This window comes from Asparagus officinalis, chromosome 8 (assembly GCF_001876935.1).
Source record: "Asparagus officinalis chromosome 8, Aspof.V1, whole genome shotgun sequence".
Taxonomy (NCBI): domain Eukaryota; kingdom Viridiplantae; phylum Streptophyta; class Magnoliopsida; order Asparagales; family Asparagaceae; genus Asparagus; species Asparagus officinalis.
Window position 1 is genome coordinate 29,132,437 of NC_033801.1, and position 24,271 is coordinate 29,156,707.

A 24,271-nucleotide genomic window follows, 5' to 3' on the forward strand; every position below is an offset into this window, starting at 1 on the left:
TACCACTACCTTACTGGCTTCTCATCCTTCTCCAGGCACTTAGGCTTCAACTTTTGTGCTCAATGTTCACCTCCAGATATTGTAGCACAAGTTGCTCTCCCTAGTATATTTTAGCACTGCCGAGGAGGACATTCGCAAGGCTTTCGCCGAGCATTTTGGTATCAATCTATAGCAGTGACACTTGTATTTTTTAGATATTAGAAACATGTATATTTTGAATAGCAATGTTTTTGTTTGGGACTAAGTATTTTAAACATTATTCATTGTGTTTTTGTTATCATGACTCTTGTGTTTTGGTTTACAATTAGATGAGATATTAGGATTTTCAATCCATTTTATTATATACTTGTGTTGTTGATTGCATAATTGTGCAGAAATTGTGAATTGTATGAAATCTAACTGTATGGGAATATGAATTTTTGAATAGGGTGGTTATATATTTGTATGGGAATATGACTTGTATATAGGTATAAGAAGAAACTAAAAGTATATTAAAAAAAAGCCCCAACAATTATAACCATTAGGGCTGATCACTTGCACCAATGGTTACAATTGTTGGTGCAATAATCTTGACCCAACGATTAAACGGCTGGTGCAAGTCATCAGCCCTAACGGTTACAACTATTGGGGCTGACTTTTTTTTTGTGAAAATTAACTTGCACCAATGGTTACAGCATTGGTGCAAGACATCAACCCAATGGGGTAACTGTTGGGCCTATCATTTTTTTTATAGAACATTAACTTAGTTATTTACTTTCCCCCACGGCTTAAATTGTTGGTGCTGAGTCAACACCGACATGATATGCCCCAATGGTTTACTTTTTTCCCAAACAGTGCTAACCGTTGGGGTCATAGTTCACCCCAACAGTTTTTGCATTCGGGCTGGCCTTGTTTGTAGTAATGATGTTAATTTAGCCCAAAAATTTTATAATTCTTACTCAAAATTGAATTTGATTCTTCTAGGAACATATTTTGTAATTCAAGAGTTCTCAGATATATCATATACTGTTCATTGGTTAAAGTTATAGAAGTCTAGAACTAGAGAATTAGCTGTACTAGAGTTGATTAGTAATAGCATTGTGTTTAGTTTGACTAAAACCCCTCTTATGCATCTAATATTGTATATACTCAGAGCCTTATCCTGTGCATTTTCTGTATTTCTTCAAAGATTTGGGCAATCCCAGTCAACGCAGGCGTGGCCCATTCAGCGAAACACAGGTGTTGCCATATCTGAGGACCTCTTAATAACGCACAAATTAATTATTATAGGTACCAAAGGTGCAAAAATCAAAGTCAACCAAAAAAAAACATCTAACAATATGTTTGGTGTTTTACTTGGGAAAATAGTACATTCCCAACTTCCCAACTTCATGATTCTAACTACAAAAATTAAAATACAATTTAGTATTCGAATAACATACTTTTCTAACTATTTCGCCAAAGTATTCATTTAGTGAATACATTATTAAACTATTAAAATAAATAACTATAATTTAATTAATTTACATATTTTTATAATAAACATTAGTTAAAACATGATCCTTATGATTTGTTGTTAAGCACATATTCGACATATACAAGTAAACTCATGATAAATAAAATATAATTGGAAAAATACCAATCAAACAAATATTTCTAGTCTGTACAGTACTTGAAGCAATATGTGACTAGAAGCAAGCAAACATTATCTAAATGTCAGTAGAAGCTTCTCCAGGTTTAATTAGGTGAAAGTATCTGAGCAGGTAACAGCTCTAACCCCAAGTCACACGGGCCTGCAATCAACACCCAAATATATGATTGAGACTTAATTAGAACTTGTCTTTCTCTCCATTATCAAATCACAGCGGAGAGTCGACTACTGTAACATCACAACTATTGATTTATTTAGTGGATGCTTACGATTTGACTTTAAATGTAAATTAGAAAAATAGTGCAATTAAACTCTGTAATCGATCTCGACAATTGGGAGGTTTCAATATGGCTCCACAGTCTTGGGTTCCATTATGTGTTGGGTCAAATTAGAAAAATAGTGCAATTAAACTCTGTAATCGATCTCGACAATTGGGAGGTTTCAATATGGCTCCACAGTCTTGGGTTCCATTATGTGTTGGGTCAAATTAGAAAAATAGTGCAATTAAACTCTGCAAGTGATCTCGACAATTGGGAGGTTTCAATATGGCTCCACAGTCTTGGGTTCCGTTATGTGTTGGGTCAAATTAGAAAAATAGTGCAATTAAACTCTGCAAGTGATCTCGACAATTGGGAGGTTTCAATATGGCTCCACAGTCTTGGGTTCCGTTATGTGTTGGGTCAAATTAGAAAAATAGTGCAATTAAACTTGCAAGTGATCTCGACAATTGGGAGGTTTCAATATGGCTCCACAGTCTTGGGTTCCGTTATGTGTTGGGTCAAATTAGAAAAATAGTGCAATTAAACTTTGCAAGTGATCTTGACAATTGGGAGGTTTCAATATGGCTCCACAGTCTTGGGTTCCATTATGTGTTGGGTCAAATTAGAAAAATATGGCTCCACAGTCTTGGGTTCCATTATGTGTTGGGTCAAATTAGAAAAATAGTGCAATTAAACTCTACAAGTGATCTCGACAATTGGGAGGTTTCAATATGGCTCCACAGTCTTGGGTTCCATTATGTGTTGGGTCAAATTAGAAAAATAGTGCAATTAAACTCTGCAAATGATCTCGACAATTGGAAGGTTTCAATATGGCTCCACAGTCTTGGGTTCCATTATGTGTTGGGTCAAATTAGAAATATAGTGCAATTAAACTGTGCAAGTGATCTCGACAATTGGGATGTTTCAATATAGCTCCACAGTCTTGGGTTCCATTATGTGTTGCCCCCTCCCCCCTCCGGTCAAAAAAATGCAATTCATTAGGGTAGGGTGAGGGTTAAATTTGAAATGAATTACAACTATCCACTACACAAATTAACAGTTGTGATATTGCAGTGGTCACTCCACTATTTTTTTAGTGGAAAGGATTCGGATCCAAATAAGAAACAATTTATCTTTTGAGGAGTTATTCTTGCCATATTTTGCTCTCTGGCTACAAACTTTTTGCTTCATATTAATCCCATTTGTTTGTCTCCTACCTTCCACGTCTCCAAGCTGATAAAATCTTTATGTGAAATTAAATGTGAAGAGCACAAAGAGAGCCACGAATTGCCCAGATACATGGAACTATGCACTAGATAAGATTTTGTGTAATCTGTCAAAAGATTCATACGGCTGGATGAAGGTCATATATAAACCCATGTTTGGCTTGTTTCGCCAATCATAGACTCGACGTAATCTAGGCTTAAGTCTTTGAGTTCTTTGCGATCTAGCTGGCATGTTGGAAACTTACAGAAATTACGCTAGCTGTTTAGGATTAAGAGATGGTATTACTTCCTATAGTTTCTTCATTAAAGCAACACAGAATAATTATTAACTTGTATTCTTCCAAATTTCAGCTGGGCACTCTCAAGAGCCTACCATTGACTAATACGAAATAATTTTCAGGACTCAAGGCTATATATGTATTAACATGTTCAAATAGATAATCAACGGTAAATATTTATAAAATTAAAGTGAAATCCTCTATTCATTCTCTAGTTATCAAGAGAAAAGCATTCATTTGAAGCTAAAATGCAAGTTATTGCAATAAGCAGCTGATGAGAATTGTATCCCCCCCCCCTTGACTCCACATAGTAAATTTTCAGAGCTCAATGCAATACGGATAACAACTTTTCTAGCCGTAACTTCACTAAACCATGTTCATTACTTATTTGAATCCTCTATTACAATGTACTTATCAAAATTGCATCACCACTCAAGAAAATCGAGCAAAGTAATTGACATAGTTTTCTTCTTTCTTTTGAAACTTTAATGTTGTCGATGAAGGAGAAAAACGCAGCGTGTAAATTAATTTGTGGACTGAAGATTGAAACTATGAGTGATTAGGTAACGCAAAGCTCACGGAGAGACAAGAATCGCATATGTAGGATTTTCTGTCTGTTCTTTTCCAATTACATATTAAGAATTCCGATGTTGAGAACTTCTTCCCACGATCTTGCCAACTCTTCTGTTTCATTATTCCCACGTTTAATACTCTCTAAAAAAAATTTGGGATCCCACGTTTTATTTATATCCCAAATCATGCGCTAATCATTAGCTTATCAATCTCAATCATTTTGTTGAGACTCCAATTAGACCCTTCTTAACTCAATCTCCAAAAAGTCACCCTGTTGCCTCTTTTCTGAAGAATCTCCATTTCTTTAACATATTGGTTGAATTTATCTTACATGTGAGTTGTATATCCAAAGGACTAGCGATATGTCAAATACGATGGTGACGATATCAAAGTCAATTATTATATTATTGCAGCATTCGTTTTCGAGGCTATTATAAGTACCTATTGAGCATCAAACTGTTACTAAACATCTCAAATCAAGAAATGGAGTCTCTGGGAGCAATTTCTGAGCTCAACTGGAACTTCGCTGATGAGTTTGAAGTTATAATGAAACAGCTGTTTGGTGCTTATCCTGATCTCGACGAGCAAAATCAAGAAGCGAGTTTAGAGATCAACCCGATGTTTTGGTCAGATCAAAGTGCAGGTTCTTATAGTTCTCTGGATGATCTCAGTTCATACTGGCTTGGTACTAGTAATGCTAATTGTACTAGTACTAGTAGTTTTTTTGTTTCACCTGAATTCATAGAATCCGTGAGCCATTTCACGCCAGAAGAGCAAATGTCTGGATCTTCCACCATGATTACTCATGAATATCAGGTTGAAGGTCTCATTTGCTCGAAAGACGATGAAAATGAACCAAACGATGATGCCACAGACACAACTTCAGAGGCTAAAAGGAAGTTACCTGAACCTGAAAGTGAAATTCCAACTGAAAGTTCGAAGGAGAAGGCTCGGGTCTCAGTGCAGGTAAGAATGTTAATTAGCTTCTGTGGGTGAAAAGATTTGTATGCTGATTGGTTTTACATTTGAATGCAGGTTCAGAAAAGATTGAAGTCTGTTAAATCTAAGAAAGCTCAGAAAAATAATGGTGCTTCTGAGGAAACCCCGAGCAATGCTAGCTTTAGCTCTGAGGAAGAAACGAACGTTTCTCACGAAGAGAATGTAGGTACAGGCAACAGCGCTAAAGGGAAAACACGTGCAGGTCGCGGGTCTGCAACTGACCCTCAAAGTCTCTATGCAAGAGTATGACTTTGATCATATTAGCCTGCAATGTTTTTTACTTTTTGTTTTTTATTTTCCAGAATTCTCATTCAGTTGGCATTTTGATACTTGTAACAGAAGAGGAGAGAGAGGATTAATGAGAGACTGAGGATACTACAGAACTTGGTTCCTAATGGAACAAAGGTATGCAATCAATTTGATGACATTTTCTTCTGTTCTCCTTCTCTTATTGATGGATCGATTTAATTTTCTTGGAGAAAAATTAATATGGCTTTTACTTGATAGGTTGATATAAGCACGATGCTAGAAGACGCAGTTCGGTATGTAAAGTTCTTGCAGCTTCAGATTAAGGTACAGATATAGAATATCTACACATGCACTTGTTAATTATAATCAACTTCATTTAGAGTAAACTAATTACTAATCTAATAAGCTTTATAAAGTCTATATCATCCATTCTTGTCTATTGAATGCAAGACTTGGTTCAGTTTATCCTATCAATTAGGCAAAATTAGGCAACATGCAGGTTATTTTTATGAAATACATCATAAAGTCCACTTTGAGGAGCATCAACTGAAGAATATTTTAGCTAAACATTGCAATTAATAATAAGTAAGATTAGTACCTTTACTGATTTTTATGCAGCATTAATTGTATTTTCTATATACGTGCAGCTTTTGAGCTCAGACGATATGTGGATGTACGCACCACTTGCTTACAATGGGATGGATATCGGTTTGGATCTGAAGATTCCTCTATCGCGACAATGATACAAAGACGAATCGATTATTGAAAGCAATCCAAATTAATACTTGAAGTATAAGTTCATCATTCTTTGACTTTTAAAAGGAATTTTGCGATAAAAGGAATTCTAGAGGCGAAAATTGCTTTCTATCACCCTTTGAGGAAATTTCTCTCCTAGGGGAGTTGGAAGCTACACCATTTTGTATCTCAAAAGAAGAGAAAAAAAAAAGAAAGAAGAAAGAACGGAAAATAAGAATATATAATTGGTTTTTCCTCAAAAATAGCCATTGTCATCTGTTTATCCTAATTAGCTGTTCCGAGAATCTAAGTGTTGAATACTACTGTAAATTCTTTGTAATTCACATATGCAAACAAAAGAAAGAATTGATTATGCCTCAAGAACTTCTCATGTCCATCCTCGGATGATCAAGATTGCATTTTTCTTGCTGAACTATGGTCTGAGTTCTGCTGCAACTTTTTATCTTGGACGTACGCATACTAGACGTCCTCGAGCATTTAGAAGTGGAATGGCGATAACAACCTTATAAAAGTAAAGGTACGTGCCTAAATGTGCATCTTCTTTTATGTCTTTAGTCTAAGACCTCACAAGTATAGGAAATAAATATTACTGTTCCTATTCAACAGAAGGCAAGGCGACATATAATCTATGCGATGACTTTGACCAACCTCTGAAGAGCAAAATTCAGACAAAACATCCAATACATTTTCTCCTTGATCCCATGAAATTTCTGGTCCATTTTATGACAAATTCAAGTTCATGACATGATTACAATTCAGAAAACCTGATGAACTTCAGTTCCCATAAAATAGGCAGCGTCAACATGTATGCCTGGGTACACATATACGAGAGCATGACTCCGGTACCAAACAATGAACTCTGCGTCGAAGTTTGGCATTACAGCCCGTAAACTAACACAATTCACAGCCGTTCAACCTCGCACAATTTACCTACAGCTAACCCATCCTAAACTAGTGACGACTCCCTAAAGAAATACTGAATTTGACTGTACAGGATCAAAATTACACAATAGCGACAGTAACAATACTAGAAATTGGTAGAATGGCCAGTTCTTCCCGTACACAAACTAGCTTCCATCACCCCCTCAGTATTCTGTAAGAATTATCCCAATGTTCTCTTCATTGGTTGACCAAGCTCTATATGCCCATCTGTTGGGGCCAAAGGGAGTGAAGAAGGAGAGATTCGTATGTGGGAAAGTGTAAAAACTTAAGCCCTTGAGATATTTTCTTCGTCGTGGGAATGACTGGGGACTTCATTCTGACTGTCCAGGGGCATATATTGGGCCATTATAGCTCTTATCTCCGAGTCCATGTAAGACTGAAACAAGACGATAGAAGTTTTAGTATATATTCACAGAAAATTTACTTTAAAAAATCAGGAGATTTTTAACCCAATCCTTTAATAGTATTACGGCATTCCAACATACCCCATTGGAATAGCATAGAGGAGATAGAAAAGGAAATACAGTATTAGCCATCCCCTTAACCAACTGGGAAAACATCTTTTAATAAAGCGATAGATGATCTGAGTAATTATGCTTCCTTCGCACTTTTATTAAAAAATTAACAGAATGAAAGTTGAGAATAAAGAGGAAAAAAGTATCATAGCAATGCAGAACGTGTACCACAAAATTCAGGCAAATGTATTAAAAGGGATGATCCCATTTTCGATTTAGCTCCTTCCATTTAGCTAGCAGGCACTATCCTCACTTTTTTGGTGGATGTTAGTTGAAATAGAAACCCTTACTTTATTACTCCATAAGATGGGCTTATATAGGCCCTTACAACACAACTTACAAATAACACCCTATCTATTACTAATATGTCAACACTCCTCCTCAAGATGGGCGAAAGATATCCACTAAGCTCATCTTGTCACATCCTCTAATCATATCTACTGAGCTAAGTCCCTTAGTCAGACAATCAGCTGCCTGATCCTTAGTTGGAACATAACTTAACTCCAGTAGTCCATTGTCCAACTTCTCTTTGATGAAGAACCTATCGATCTCGATGTGTTTGGTTCTATCATGCTGCACTGGGTTGTTGGCGATACTGATAGCTGACTTGTTATCACACCACAGCTTCATCTTGGCTCCTTGACCCAGCTTCAGCTCCACCAGCATACTCTTCAACCATAACAACTCTACAACCCCCAGGGCCATGGCTCTATACTCTGCTTCAGCTGTTGATCTCGCCACCACTGATTGCTTCTTGCTCTTCCACGAGACCAAGTTACATCCTATGAAGATGCAGTATCCTGAGGTGGACCTCCTGTCATCAGCACAGCTAGCCCAATCTGAGTCACAGTAACCCTCAATACTCATATGTTTATTTTTCCTGAATATCAACCATTTTCCGGGAGCACTCTTCAAATACCTCAGAATTTGGTATACTGCGTCCATATGACCCTTCCTTGGATCGTGCATGTAACGACTCACCACGCTCACTGCAAAAGAGATATCGGGACGTGTGTGACTCAGATAGATCAACCTGCCCACCAGTCTTTGGTATCTGTCACGATCAACTGGTTCTCCAGCTTCAGCACCCAACTTGAACTTCTGATCGATCGGTGTAGTTGCAGGTTTGCACCCTAACATCCCTGTCTTTTTGAGAAGATCCAGTACATACTTTCTTTGGGAGAGAACAATCCCCTCAGCTCCTCGAGCTATCTCTATCCCAAGAAAATATCGAAGCAAGCCAAGATCTTTTACCTCGAATTCCTTATCTAGTCTCTTTTTGAGTTGGGCAATCTCCTTCTCGTCATCTCATGTAATAATCATATCATACACATATACCGCCAGCATGGTAATGTGACCTCCACTTCGTCGAAAGAACACGGTATGGTCGGCGTTGATCTGCTGGTACCCCATACCAATCATAGCCCTCCTGAATCTGTCAAACCAAGCACGAGGAGACTGCTTCAGCCCATAGAGAGACTTTTTCAATCTGCAGACCTTACCTACTGTCTGATCTGTATCGAATCCTGGTGGTATCTCCATGTATACCTCCTCCACTAGATCTCCATGAAGAAATGCATTCTTCACATCTAGTTGGTGTAGCTTTCGTCCACCATTTACTGCCAGAGAGATTAAGGTTCGAACAGTGCTCATCTTTGCCACCGGTGCAAAAGTCTCATCATAATCGATGCCATATTTCTGACTATACCCTTTTGCCATCAGACGAGCCTTGTATCGCTCAACTTGTCCATCTGGATTCTGCTTCACAGTGAAGACCCACTTGCATCCAACTGCTCTCTTCTCTTCTGGTAGTTTTACTAGCTCCCAAGTGTGGTTCTTCTCAAGAGCCCCTAGCTCCTCGTGCATAACCGCTTTCCATTTTGGGTCCTTCTTAGCAACCTGCCAATTGTTAGGTACAGTAACAGAGTCCAATGATGCAATGAATGCCCCATGTGCAGGATGGATGTTAGAATATGATACAAACTGGGCAAGATCCCAACCATATCTATCGAGAGGATTTTTCGCATTACTACGAGTAGTCCTCCGTACTGGTATTGGTGTGGGAGGAGTAGGGAGAGGAATGTTATCACCTTGGGAAGGGAATGGTGGTGGTGTAGGTGTCTCAGGAGTCGGGGCAGGTGTTGGCAAGAGACTTGGCAGCACTAGTGACACTGTAGGTACTGTTCCTGCAATTTGCTTCCCCTTCCTACTATAGGTTAGTAGCTCCCCCTGAACCGTGAGCCTAACACCTCTTGTCTTATTTTTCTTTTCTTCTTCATTCTCCCTCCCCTCCTCAACCAATTCTCCCTGCCAATGAATCGATACAGAAATCGATTTCTCCACATTATTCACCGATCTCTCACCATTCTCCTCCTCTCGCCTCATACTTCTAGTATTGGGCGAGTTACCAACGGATGAATTTACCTTCCGGGTGTAATATGGCTCGAGTTCTCGAAAGTGCACATCCATGCTCACAAACAACCTTTTCTCCACCGGGCTCCAGCAAACATATCCCTTCTGAGTAGCAGAGTATCCTACAAAGATGCACTTCACAGCTCTAGGGACAAGTTTCCCGACAGATGGCCTATTATCCTTCACAAAGCACACACAGCCAAACACTTTATGTGGGAGAATCCCACCATTATCTCCCTTCAACATCTCACACGGAGACTTCCAATCCAGCACTTTCGAGGGTATTCTGTTGATCAGCGTTGTTGCGATCAATACTGCCTGCCCCCACAATGTTTCTGGGACATTCATAGAGATCATCATGCTTCTAGCAACCCCTAAAAGATGTCTGTTCTTCCTTTCCACTATCCCATTCTGAGCTGGTATGTATGGACATGTTGTCTGGTGCTGTATTCCCAGAGTTGACAAGTATTCTTCAAGCGTTCTGTTGGTATACTCTATCCCATTATCCGACCTCAATACCTTCACCACTGCTCCGTATTGAGTTTGAACATTCCTATGAAAGTTTTGGAAGCACCCAAACACTTCACTCTTATTCTTCATCAGGTATAACCAAGTAACACGAGAGAAACAATCAATAAATGTAACAAAATACTTGTATCCATTCATAGAACTTGTGGAACAAGACCCCCAAACATCTGAATGTACCAAGTCAAATGCATGAGAACTTCTATGACCAGAACTAACATAAGAGCTTCTAGTAAGCTTTCCAAACTCACATGCATCACACACAAGTTTCTGTTTATTTGCTTTCTCAAATAAAAAAGGATACAATCTACCTAAAACGCTAAAGGATGAGTGTCCCAAACGCTGGTGATGAAGTATTAACTCACTCTCAGCACTCATTTTAGATCCTACTCCTGATTTCTCTACGACTGACACCAACGCTGAATCCAGCCCTTCACGATCCAGATACCACAGTCCACTACGCCATGCGCCAGTCCTAAGTCTCCACCCTGTCCCCTTCTCCTGAAAAATCACATTGGGAATATCAAAAAAGACAATGTATTTTAGTTGGAGAATGATAGAACTAATGGACAAAAGATTGACTGAAAAGGAAGGAGCATGCAAAACATTGGACAAAGTTACAGAACCAGTACAATCGACTGTACCCTTACCAACCACCGGCTAAAATGTACCATCAGCTGTTTGAATACTATCAGGCGATGCTAGGTGAGTATATGATGAGAACTCACTAGCATTACCTGTCATATGTCGAGACGCATCGGAGTCGACTATCCATTCTGATGATCTGTCGGGAGACAGAAGCAAGAGCATGTATGTCATCAGTACCTTTGGTCGGATGAGCATAGGTAGCAGTGTTGTTTCTGACGAAGAATGAGTTGGATGCCTCCTCTGTCCCACTCCTCAAGTCTCCATCCCCTGCTACTTTCTGCTTCCTCCTGAGTATCGCCAGAAGAGCACGATCCTCCTCAGTAAAGACCACCTCAGCTTCTTCTTCTTCCTCTGCTACCATCAGATTCGCCCGGTTGTCTGCTCCTCTTCCACCTCGTCGACCCCCACGGTCACGACCACGATCTCCGAACTGTCCATGTCCACCCGAATCTCCTTCCTTAGGTGGCTTGGTGCAAGCATGTCTTAGATGACCCACCGCACCCTAGTTATAGCACTACCGAGTCTCTCCCCTGGATCCAATGTTGCTAGAGACTGCCAGTGCTGACTTCACCACAGGAAGTCCACCTGTCCCCGCCTGCAGCCTAATGCGAGTCTCCTCCTGGATCATAGCAGTGACAGCCTCCTCAAGCGTGGGAATCTTCGGATGAGCTAGCAGCAATGCAATTCGCTGAGCGAACTCTGATGTCAACCCCTTGAGAAACACCATAGTCCTCTCCTGTAGAAAGGCCTCCCGCTCTTTACATCCCGGGTCCTTGCAGCTCGCCCGAGGTGAGAAGTGATCATAATCTAGCCACAGACGCTCCAGCTCTGTGGCATACTCCTGTACAGTCCTCTCCCTGTACTGTGACGTCGATCTCTCCCTTAATCTGGAACACCCTCAGGTTATTCTCCACTCCATCATAGGTCCTCCTTAACTTTTCTCAGACGTCCTTCACCTTCTCAATGTCATCCACTATGGCGGCGTTCGACTGGACCAACGAGTTGAGGAGCCAGATGTACACTAACATATGAGTGGACTTCCACTCATCTCTTCCCTCCGAGTCCTCATCCGGCTCTGTCGCCTCTCCTGTCAAGTAACCCTCCGCGATCAGCTCAGGTACGTACTCGGTCCATCAAGCTTCAGATCGATGGTCGGAAGCTCCAACTTCTTCGATGATTTTGTCGCGCTCTCACCAACCGACAACTTCATCAGCTTCATCAAAGTTAACACCTCCATAGGGTTCAACTTCTTGATGATCTCCTCCATCGAACAGGCTTCAGACCCAACACTTGGTCACCTATTCTTCCGACCCTTGTTGTGTGCAGTGAAAATTTCGACAGCACCTCTGCTGCACAACAAGAGTAGGATCGCAAACAAATTCTCGTTTCTCACAGGAAACAAGAACCAAAAACAGTTATATATCTCATCGATGTGAGATATATACTCTTCCTGTCATCAGTTCGAGGACTGAATCGAGGGAACTCATGCCAAACTCTAGGTCCAGCATAGCGCAGCAAGGGGGGGTCAAAGGGTGGGGGAGGGGAGGAGGGGGGCGGCGGCTAGGGTTTTTGGTGGAGGCTCTGATACCAAATTGAATATGAAAACCCTGATGTTATTACTCCATAAGATTGGCTTATATAGGCCCTTACAACACAACTTACAAATAACACCCTATCTATTACTAATATATCAACAAAACTAACCCGTAATCTATATTTGTACACCATATAGGCCCCAGCACCAGCAATAGCCAACGCTATCAGAATGGCCCAAACAGCAGCCCATGTTGCCTTTGATTCACTCGCTGTTTTACCTGCAAGCAAATACAAAAATGCCATCAAACAAAGCGGAAGAATAGTTAAATTTCATTTTCATATACCATGAACTATTCTCACTTATGCATGTGTCGTGTTCCTTCATGTACAAAAGATTTCCACTGCAGGTGCACTCATAGTCTCCCCATGTATTTTTGCAGCTGCATTCAGGACATTGGCAAGCTGTCCTCTCCTTGCATTCATCAATATCTGCCCACGTGTAAGAGGAAGCATAAACTAGAGCCCAATCATTTTTTCTAAAAGTCTGATTCTATTGAAAATTTGTAATAATCCTAAATAAGATTAATTACATTCAGGTACCCTGAGCTATGGTGTAATTACATGAGCGACCCTCGAGTTTGCTTATCTACACAGGTAACCCTGGAATTACTGTTGTCATTACACAAGTAATCTGGGATCCGTTTATTTGTTTCTTATTAGGTTAACTGTGTAGATACAATTGGTAATCTCAAGGTTACCGTGGTGATATGCAGACTCCAGAGATCACCCATATACTTATACCACACTTCAGGGTACCTCAATGTAATTAATCCTTTGTAAATTCACTTGCTTCTAGTTGCAAGTTTTCGAGAAATAGGACTTTTAGACTTCGCCACTGGAACTGATTGCTATTAAGCTGAAACTTTCTATGGTAGGTTGCAACCGAATGAGAATAATACCTTCACAAGTCTTTATCCCATCACCTTTGAATCCAGAAGGACATTGGCATTTGTTATCTCCAGTTTCCTGCAGACAACAGAGGCCCAAGTTAACACATATAAAGATTGCAACTGAGAATGCAGAATTTACACCTATAGCCTACTAAATTAACCTAAATATTTCAATTGGAACTGAACAAACCTGACACGCAGAGAATGTTTTTCCATTCTGACTGCCCTGCCAACAACCACCATTATTTATCCTGCACCTTCCAGGACCAATTGCTGGAGAAAAAATAGACAGAAAATAAAACTTGAGTATACAGGTATATTCATGAAACAAAAATATATATGATCAGAAAAATAAATAATGGAAATGTTAATTTCAACGTCCACAAGTTGGTCTTGTATTACAATGAGGCAAAATGGTCAGCAGAGAGATAACATAATAAAAGATGTGAAAGTCTGGAAAGATGAGAATTTATTTCATTTCAAAAATGGGGTTGCATAGTAGAATAAGGGGGAAATTAACCAAAAAAAAAAGGGGTTCTAGTTCAAGGATAAGAAATGCCCCCCTCAAAGAAGCAAGCTATTCTCCTTTGTCAACCTTATGCTCTATAAAGTAATGTGGGCTGACACTTGCAGCAAAGCATCACTAATTTCCCCAAAAAAGTACAATCCACATTTATTAATAAATATAAAAGTATACATCATACATGTGTAATCCTCATTATTTCAAAGAAAAATGCGAAGAAAGTCAATGTAAGAAAATTAATATGTGAGATTTATCATGCCTATGGCATGAAGTAGATTTATTGAATGCTTAAAGTCTTTTTGAGATTAAATAATCAGAATGCTCTTCTAAGACCAATCAGCTTGTACACTAACTACAGATGCCCACTTAAGAGATTGCCAACTTGGAATACCATCCTCCACTTACTTTTTACACAGATAAATCAATTGCAAAGCAACTGAAGGATGCTATGGAATCCAGATAAAGCTTTCTAAATTCGAAAGATGCTTCTATGGCTGCATCAATAAAAACTTCTACGCTATGAAAGCAATAAGAAGTTATGGTATGCTGCAAATTTTCTTGCAGGCATAGTTCAAGTTTATCAAGATTGAGAACAGAGAAATATCACCTTCACAGCTGCTGTAACCATCTCCCTTAAATTGCACACCATTAAACAGAGGGCATTCACAAACTCTGCCACGAAACGTGTCCTGAAAAACAACACGTCCATTACAATGTTCAGAAGAAAAAGGCATGTCAAGATAATTATCTTATATAGCTACCTTGCAAGCAGTAATGTTGGCAGCTTTATCTTGCCAGCACCCCCCATTATCATCCAGACATTCATTTGTTTCTAAATCTGTACTAAGTGCATAGCCAAATGAGACATGTTTCTTAAACAGTATTTTCATGGGATATTGAAGCCACTAAATATATAGGTCAGTGGAAAATGAATCTCACCATCATTTAAACAAGCAGCAGGTTCAGTAGTTTCCTCAAAACCAGCACATATAGCTTTTAGTACAGCTCTTTTCTCCAATTTTCCTAAAATTGCATATGTTAGTATATTGAGATTCATGTCAAACTAAAAAGCTTCTAACTAACCTCGATATTGTCTATTATTAACAACAAGAGTGGGCAGTATGGTAACATCTCCTCTGGAGCCTTTCCCAACCTATAAAAGGGTATCACTGAAAGCTAATTAACGAATTTCATTGCCAATAAATTAACAGGATGACGTGTATGCATTACACTAGAGAGTCTATTGGAAAATTTACTAAAAGATGCATGTAGATAATTCTGACCTGGGCATCTTGCTCTTGCTTCAGAAGTGGATTATCAGAATCTGCATCTGGATCTCCCATGCAATCTTCAATCTTCTTACGATCCAGACCTACAAGGCATGTATAGATATTATTATATATTACCATGACAATTTAGATGCCCCCTTTGAGCACGCCCATTAAAATTTTGCCCAACAGATAGAACCAACACATAATAGTAATGCATGCTTGGATATAAAGGGAGTAGTTCAGAAAACTTTTTAACTCAAAAAATCTCAAGACCTACCTAAAGACTTGATAACAGTTTCAGCACACTCTTTGTTGTACTTTTTCTCTTTCATAGGGCACCTTATGTGAAAATCGGTAACATAATCCCACCAGACCCAGGGCTTTTTATTTTCATTTGCAACTTTAAAAACACAGAGCTGTCTCAAATTTTCAATGACAACATCCTTCCCTTCATAACCCATGCTGAAATCCTGCTCAGGATCAGGTGCACAATATCTTCCATGATTTATGCACTGAGACTTGCACTGTTTACTAACAACGAATGCCTCAGGACAGAACCAGGTAATATAATGAGGTGTAAACTGACTATAACCACCTTTTTCTAATAGTTGTGCTGCACCCTTAAATTCTTTTAGAAAATCCATCAGCATGTCACATTTAGCACCACACTCATCATTACTATTAGACCACAACTCATATTCCACACGATCATCAGGATGTGGCACAGCTTCTCTCCAGTCAAGATTTACATTAACCATATCACCATTGGCAACAGCATCCTTCAGTTGTTTACCAAATTTTTTATCAATAAGTGCAGAAGGAATAGTTATGTTCTGAATATATTTTGCAGCTTCACCATCATCTCGAGGCAAATCCATGGTTATTAATGGTTCGTTAGTGTCATCGGCAACCAGCACCGCTGAAGCACCAGCCTTCTGTGCATTCCAAACTTTCTTAGCAAAAAGGCAATCTGTAAGGAGATATACAATTCAGATAGTTAGAATATACATTTCTCAAAAACAAGTCTAACTTTGCTCTTATAACTAAAAAAATGAACATTTTTGAAAGAAAGGTTATAATTGACAATCCATTTCTCAATCCCAACTGTTCTCTGGTAAAGTAAAGACATGGTTTATAGGAATGTGTCTGATAGCATTGGGCAAAATATCGTCATAAGTTCTCAATCAAAATAGATTGCATGCATACCTGCAGAACATGACCTTCTTTACATGTGTAAATATCTGGACAAAATTGTATCAGACTTTACAACATGGATTTATGTTTTCTGTAAACATTTGCTGAAACCCCTAGAAATTAGTCAAAATCCTAAAGAGAAATATTAATTTCTGCAATCACTAAGCAGAAAATTCAGACAGTTCCGATTATTTTTGGTGGAAATCCTGATATCTCTTTATCTAGAATCAGCTCTTATGTGTTATCTTCCGTCTCCTTGATCTTCAACTCCCAGTAACCGTGGTATTTCTAGTATCCCAAACCCTTGAAGTTTAAAGCGATAGTTGCAATTGTGGTCATCACAAAAGCTTCGTATTACCAGAAAATGTGTTGGCTTGGCAATCTTAACCACTATCTATGAGCACTCCCTCCATCAACACTCCATTTGAATAACTGATACTCTTCATGATTGAACCATAGTGGGAAGTTTCTAACCTTGCATGAACCTATGCAATGGGTTTGCTATCTTCTGGTTGTTCAATCAACTAATTTTAGAGCTTTATTATTGCATGATTTGTTCATGCACCAAAAGCTTGATGAGAATAAAAACATAATACTCTGCCTTTGCTTGTGAATAAAATTCATGACAATAAACTCTACTGCCTCATTCTTGTAATAGTACCTCTTCGAGTTAGATGTGCTGCCCGTGTCACTGGCTTATTATTTATATCTAAGGAAAATTTGGTTCCAGGTTTGAAACCTCTCCTCCTTCTATTTATCTAGTCAACAGTAAAGATTTCCTTACAATGTCTCATTGCAGTTGTAGTATCCCATGAAGCATGGACATGAACGGATTGAACGCAACACGTGTATGCGAGAAAAAGTTTACCTAGAGCGTAAGATATGTTGACACGATGATGTGACAGTAGAATGTATAAAAAACGAATAGAGTCAATATATAAATACACACACATCTATGCATCTAAGATAGCAGACATATTTCCAACAATATAAGTAATAAATAATTATTACATATATGTTACATTGAACCAAGCATAGTTTCCCCCCCTATTTTTGTAACCTTGAAGTAGGCATTGTGACTTCAAATTTCTTCAGAGTAGCTCAATGTATTTCATTTATTGTATTAAAACAAATCTAAACTTGTTATAGCTTTATAAAAGATAATATCTTAGCACAATTTTTATACTGAAGTATAATGTTTGGTATATAAAGAGTAGTAAAAAATATCTCAAATAGGTAATATTGAGAAAGAAGTCTATTAGAAAGGTCAGATGCAGCAAAGATGCGTCACATAAGCATCCTGAGTAAAATAAACAAAACATAACTGAGGAAACAAAAACATTTCAACAATGTCTATAAATTTCCAGAGGAAAATGGACGAGCTCGACGCAAGAATGGTTTCATGATAAATATGTCCACACTACATAGGTGTTATCAATATGCATAACCACTATATTCATCTGCCTTCAACACGACCTTGTTTCCTCCATGATTCAATCTCTTACACTAATCTAGTGACCTTGTCAAACATATGCTTACTTACATAAGATTCTTATGAAACTTTGGCGTGCATCATGAGCTAAAAGAACATGTATCACTGCTTTAAACATCCTTATCCCGACTTTTCTCATTCCTTCACTAGTACCATCAAAGGTTACACCATTCACCTAATCTTTAACTTCATAAAGTGTTAAAATAGTTTGTTTCCAAGCCTCCTACAATCTCTTTCACCATTATCTTCAATATATCTGCTGCTATATTACCCGTATACTTCTATCATGAAGCCGTGCCCATACCCAATAAGTACCTATACCGAAACTTCGTGGACACTCTTCGGATACATACATACATTTATTTAGATACGCACTCAATTATATGATAAATAGAATATGAAAACCCTAATTCATTAAGTGAGATAATATGGGCTTATATAGGCTCTATAAACATATCTTACAAATAAGCCTCTTAACTATACTTAATATGTCAACACTCCTCCTCAAGATGGGCGAAAGATATCTACTAAGCCCATCTTGTCACATCCTCTAATCATATCTAATGAGCTAAGTCCTTTAGTCAGACAATCTGCTGCTTGGTCTTTAGTTGAAACATGACTTAGCTCCAGTAGTCCACTATCCAACCTCTCTTAATGAAGAACCTATCGATCTCGATGTGTTTGGTTCTATCATGCTGCAGTGGGTTGTTGGCGATACTGATAGCTGACTTGTTATCACACCACAACTTCATCTTAGCTCCTTGATCCAGCTTCAGCTCCACCAGCATACTCTTTAACCATAGCAACTCAGCAACTCCTAAGGCCATAGCTCTATACTCTGCCTCAGCTGTCGATCTCGCCACCACTGACTGCTTCTTGCACTTCCACGAGACTAAGTTGCCTCCTATAAAGATGCAGTATCCTGAGGTGGACCTCCTGTCATCAGCACAGCTAGCCTAATCAGAATCGCAGTAACCCTCAATACTCACATGTCCATTCTTTCTGAATATCAGTCCTTTTCCGGGGGCACTCTTCAAATATCTCAAAATCTGGTATACAGCGTCCATATGACCCTTCCTCGGATCATGCATGTAGCGGCTCACCACGCTCACTGCAAAAAAAAATATCGGGATGTGTGTGACTCAGATAGATCAACCTGCCCACCAGCCTTTGGTATCTGTCACGATCAACTGGTTCTCCAGCTTCAGCACCCAGCTTGAACTTCTGATCGATCGGTGTAGTTACAGGTTTACACCCTAATATCCCCGTCTCTTTGAGAAGATCCAGTGCGTATTTTCTCTGGGATAGGATAATCCCCTCCGCTCCTCGAGCTATCTCTATTCCAAGAAAGTATCGAAGCAAGCCAAGATCTTTCACCTCGAATTCCTTACCCAGTCTCACTTTGAGTTGGGCAATCTCCTTCTCATCATCCCCGGTAATAATCATATCATCCACATATACCGCAAGCATAGTGATGTGACCTTCATTTCGTCGAAAGAACACGGTATGATCGGCGTTAATCTGCTGGTACCCCATACCTAGCATAGCTCTCCTGAATCTATCGAACCAAGCACGTGGAGACTGTTTCAGCCCATAGAGAGACTTCTTCAATCTGCAGACCTTGCCCACTGTCTGATCTGTGTCGAATCCTGATGGTATTTTCATGTATACCTCTTTCACTAGATCTCCATGAAGAAATGCCTTCTTCACATCTAATTGGTGTAGCTTTCATCCATCATTTACTGCCAGAGAGATCAAGGTCCGAACAATACTCATCTTCGCCACCGGTGCAAAAGTCTCATCATAGTCGATCTCATATGTCTGACTATATCCTTTTACCACCAGATGAGCTTTGTAACGCTCAACCTGTCCGTCTGGATTCTGCTTCACAGTGAAGACCCACTTGTATCCAACTGCTCTCTTTCCTTTTGGTAGTTTTACTAACTCCCAAGTGTGGTTCTTCTCAAGGGTCCCTAGCTCTTCGTGCATCGTCGTTTTCCACTTTGGGTCTTTCTTAGCATCCTGCCAATTGTTAGGTACAGTAACAGAGTCCAATGATGCAATGAATGTTTCATGTGCAGGATGAATGTTAGAATATGATACAAACTGGGCAAGATCTCATCCATATCTATCGGGAGGATTTCACGTATTACTAAGAGTAGTCCTCCGTACTGATATTGGTGTGGGAGTAGGAAGAGGAATGTTATCACCTTGGGATGAATCTGGTGGTGATGTCGGTGTCTCAGGAGTCGGGGCAGGCGTTGGTAAGAGACTTGGCAGCACTAGTGACACTGTAGGTACTGTTCCTGTAATTTGCTTCCCCTTCCTACTATAGGTTAGTAGCTCCCCCTGAACCGTGGGCCTAACACTACTTGTCTCATTTTTTTTCTTCTTCATTCTCCTGCTCCTCCTCAACCAATTCTCCCTCCCAAGGAATCGATACAGAAATTGATTTCGAAATTGATTTCTTCACATTGTTCACCGATCTCTCATCATTCTACTCCTCTCGCCTCATACTTCTAGTATTGGGCGAGTTACCAATGGATGAAGTTACCTTCCGGGTGTAATATGGCTTGAGTTCTCGAAAGTACACATCCATGCTCACAAACAACCTTTTTTCACCGGGCTCCTGCAAACATATCCCTTCTGAGTAGCAGAATATCCCACAAAGATGCACTTCACAGCTCTAGGGGCAAGCTTCCCGACGGATGGCCTGTTGTCCTTCACAAAGCACACACAGCCAAACACTTTAAGTGGAAGAATCCCACCATTATCTCCCTTCAACATCTCACACGGAGACTTCCAATCCAGTACTCTCGAGGGCATTTTGTTGATCAGTGCTGCTGCGGTCAATACTGCTCGCCCCCATAATGTTTCTGGGACATTCATAGAGATCATCATGCTTCTAGCAACCCCTAAAAAATGCATGTTCTTCCTTTCCACTACCCCATTCTGAGCTGGTATGTATGGACATGTTGTCTGGTGCTGTATTCCCAGAGTTGACAAGTATTCTTCAAGCGCTCTGTTGGTATACTCTGTCCCATTATCCGACCTCAATACCTTCACCACTGCTTCGTATTGAGTCTGAATATTCATATGAAAGTTTTGGAAGCAACCAAACACTTCACTCTTATTTTTCATCAGGTATAACCAAGTAACACGAGAGAAACAATCAATTCACTCTTATTTTTCATCAGGTATAACCAAGTAACACGAGAGAAACAATCAATAAAGGTAACAAAATATTTGTATCCATTCATAGAACTTGAGAAACAATCAATAAAGGTAACAAAATATTTGTATCCATTCATAGAACTTGTGGAACAAGGCCCCCAAATATATGAATATACCAAGTCAAATGCATGAGAACTTCTATGACCAGAACTAACATAAGAGCTTCTAGTAAGCTTGAACTTCTATGACCAGAACTAACATAAGAGCTTCTAGTAAGCTTTCCAAACTCACATGCATCACACACAAGTTTCTATTTATTTGCTTTCTCAAATAAAGTTCTAGTAAGCTTTCCAAACTCACATGCATCACACACAAGTTTCTATTTATTTGCTTTCTCAAATAAAGATGAATACAATCTACTTAAAACACTAAAGGATGAGTGTCCCAGACGCTAGTGATGAAGCATTAACTCACTCTCAGCACTCATTTTAAATCCTACTCCTGATTTCTCCACGATTGACACTAACGCTGAATCCAGCCCTTCACGATCCAGATACCACAGTCCAATACGCCATGTGTCAGTCCCAAGTCTCCGTCCTGTCCTTCTCCTGGAAAATCACCTTGGGAATATCAAAAGAAATAATGCATTTTAGTTGGAGGATGATAGAACTAATGGACAAAAAATTGACCGGAAAGGAAGGAGAATGCAAAACATTGGACAAAGTTACAGAACCAGTACAATCGACTGTACCCTTACCAACCACCGGCTAAAATGTACCATCAGATACTATCAGGCGATGCTAGGTGAGTATATGATGAGAACTCACTAACATTACCTATCACATGTCGAGACGCACCGGAGTCGACTATCAATTCTGATGATCTGTCAGGAGACATAGAAGCAAGAGCATGTATGTCATCAGTACCTTTGGTCGGATGAGCATAGGTAGCAGTGTTGTCTCTGGCGAAGAACGAAGTGGATGCCTCCTCAGTCTCACTCCTCAAGTCTCCATCCCCTGCTGCTTTCTGCTTCCTCCTGAGTATCATCAGGAGAGCATGATCCTCCTCAGTAAAGACCACCTCAGCTTCTTCTTCTCCCTCTGCTATCATCAGATTCGCCCAGCTTCCTGCTCCTCTTCCACCTCGTCGACCCTCACGGTCATGACCACGACCTCCGAACTGTCCACGTCCACCCGAATCTCCTTCCTTGGGTGGCTTGGTGCAAGCATGTCTTAGATTACCCACTGCACCACAGTTGTAGCACTGTCGAGTCTCTCTCCTGGATCCAGTATTGCTAGAGGCTGCCAGTGCTGACTTCACCACAGGAAGTCCACATGTCCCCATCTGCAGCCGAATGCGAGTCTCCTCCTGGATCATAGCAGAGACAGCCTCCTCAAGCGTGGGAATCTTCGACTGAGCTAGCAGTAATGTAATTCGCTGAGCGAACTCTGATGTCAATCCTTTGAGAAACACCATAGTCCTCTCCTGTAGAAATGCCTCTCGTTCTTTACATCCAGGGTCCTTACAGCTCGTCCGAGGTGAGAAGTGATCATAATCTAGCCACAGTCGCTCCAGCTCTGTGGCATACTCCTGTACAGTCCTATCTCCCTGGACTGTGGCGTTGATCTCTCCCTTAATCTGGAATACCCTCAGGTTATTCCCCACTCCATCATAGGTCCTCCTCAACTTTTCCCAGACGTCCTTCACCTTCTCAATACCATCCACTGTGGCGGCGATCGACTGGACCAACGAGTTGAGGAGCCAGATGTATACCAACATATGAGTAGACTTCCACTCATCTCTCCCCTCCGAGTCCTCATCTGGCTCTGTAGCCTCTCCTGTCAAGTAACCCTCCAGGTTTCTCCCTGCAATGGTGTATCTCACCCGTCACGACCAGCTCAGGTAAGTACTCGGTCCATCAAGCTTCAGATCGATGGTCGGAAGCTCCAATTTCTTCGATGGTTTTGTCGCGCTCTCACCAGCTGACAACTTCATCAGCTTCATCAAAGTTGACACCTCCATAGGGTTCAACTTCTTGATGATCTCTTCTATCGATCAGGCTTCAGACCCAACACATGTTCACCTGTTTCTTCAAATCCTTGTTGTGCGCAGTGAAAATTTCGGCAACACTTCTGCTGCACAACAAGAGTAAGATCTCAACAAAATTCTTGTTTCTCAGAGGAAACAAGAATCGAAAGTGATATATCTCATCTCCGTGAGATATACACTCTTCCTCTCATCAGTTCGGGGACTGAAATGTCGAGGGAATCGAACAAACTCCTCTCATCAGAGGGGGGGGGAGGGCGGCGGCTAGGGTTTTGGCTCTGATACCAAATAGAATATGAAAACCCTAATTCATTAAGTGAGATAATATGGGATTATATAGGCCCTACAAACATATCTTACAAATAAGCCCCTTAACTATACTTAATATGTCAACATGATATATGTTTTAATTTAAAACACTTGTCATACCCTTCGACGTATATCCTACACTTCATATCCATATTCTCTTCAGATATCCTTTCTTCCAGAAAGGTAGCCTTGTTCGCACTATACCTTATTTACCTATCCTTCTCCATGGTTCCCGAACCTTCCCTTTTTCCGAATTGGTCTCCAAATACATAAAATTACAAAAGTTGGCAGCGTACCAACAATGGACTCAAAACATTTCATAGTTGAGCTACTCTCTAGCATGTGTAAACTTGAACTATCCAGGTTTGCTCATAAATCAGTTGCAGTTTAGTTTGCCCCCCGACAGTAATCATTCCCTCAAAAAATTGTATCCCAGGGTCGAGACATGCAGGAAGACAACATAATACACCAATTAATACTTCGACTAATAAGGTTTCGATGGTTTGTTCCATATAATCCTAACCCCTAGATCCAACCCCCAGAAATAACCCCCAAAAAAAAAATCAATCTCAAATTCCAGACTAACACCAACAAAATCGACAACCTTCCATTTCACCCAAAAAAAAAACAAGAAAATCAATCTCAATATTAAACTTCAATTCAAAGTTACCCCCGCGATCGATGAGAACAAAATTAGGGAGAGCCCCAGGCTTAGCCCTAAAAGAGACCCCGTCACCAAACTCATCGCACCCGTTCGGGTTCC

The 24,271-nt window shown here is 40.0% G+C and overlaps 2 protein-coding genes across 2 annotated transcripts in view; one reads left to right on the forward strand and one right to left on the reverse strand.

Annotated features, from left to right (window-relative positions):
- On the forward strand, window positions 4,451-6,255 carry LOC109821062 (transcription factor bHLH54-like). The gene is made up of 5 exons (XM_020387257.1): window positions 4,451-4,933; window positions 5,003-5,209; window positions 5,306-5,371; window positions 5,474-5,539; window positions 5,863-6,255. Exons 1-5 carry the CDS (start codon window positions 4,451-4,453, stop codon window positions 5,956-5,958), a joined length of 918 nt encoding a protein of 305 aa, XP_020242846.1. The 3' UTR covers window positions 5,959-6,255.
- Window positions 6,635-24,271, reverse strand: part of LOC109822772 (vacuolar-sorting receptor 3-like) — a 17,952-nt gene continuing 315 nt past the window's right edge. The window contains exons 1-12 of the mRNA XM_020389016.1: window positions 24,179-24,271; window positions 15,571-16,263; window positions 15,306-15,394; window positions 15,106-15,175; window positions 14,962-15,045; window positions 14,784-14,860; window positions 14,630-14,711; window positions 13,690-13,772; window positions 13,509-13,575; window positions 12,910-13,038; window positions 12,718-12,827; window positions 6,635-7,289 (exon numbers count right to left, since the gene is read on the reverse strand). The exon at window positions 24,179-24,271 is cut by the window's right edge and continues 315 nt beyond it. Of these exons, the coding sequence (XP_020244605.1) occupies window positions 7,179-7,289; window positions 12,718-12,827; window positions 12,910-13,038; window positions 13,509-13,575; window positions 13,690-13,772; window positions 14,630-14,711; window positions 14,784-14,860; window positions 14,962-15,045; window positions 15,106-15,175; window positions 15,306-15,394; window positions 15,571-16,263; window positions 24,179-24,271 (1,688 nt within the window). The 3' untranslated portion in view covers window positions 6,635-7,178. The remainder of the gene's footprint in view (window positions 7,290-12,717; window positions 12,828-12,909; window positions 13,039-13,508; window positions 13,576-13,689; window positions 13,773-14,629; window positions 14,712-14,783; window positions 14,861-14,961; window positions 15,046-15,105; window positions 15,176-15,305; window positions 15,395-15,570; window positions 16,264-24,178) is intronic.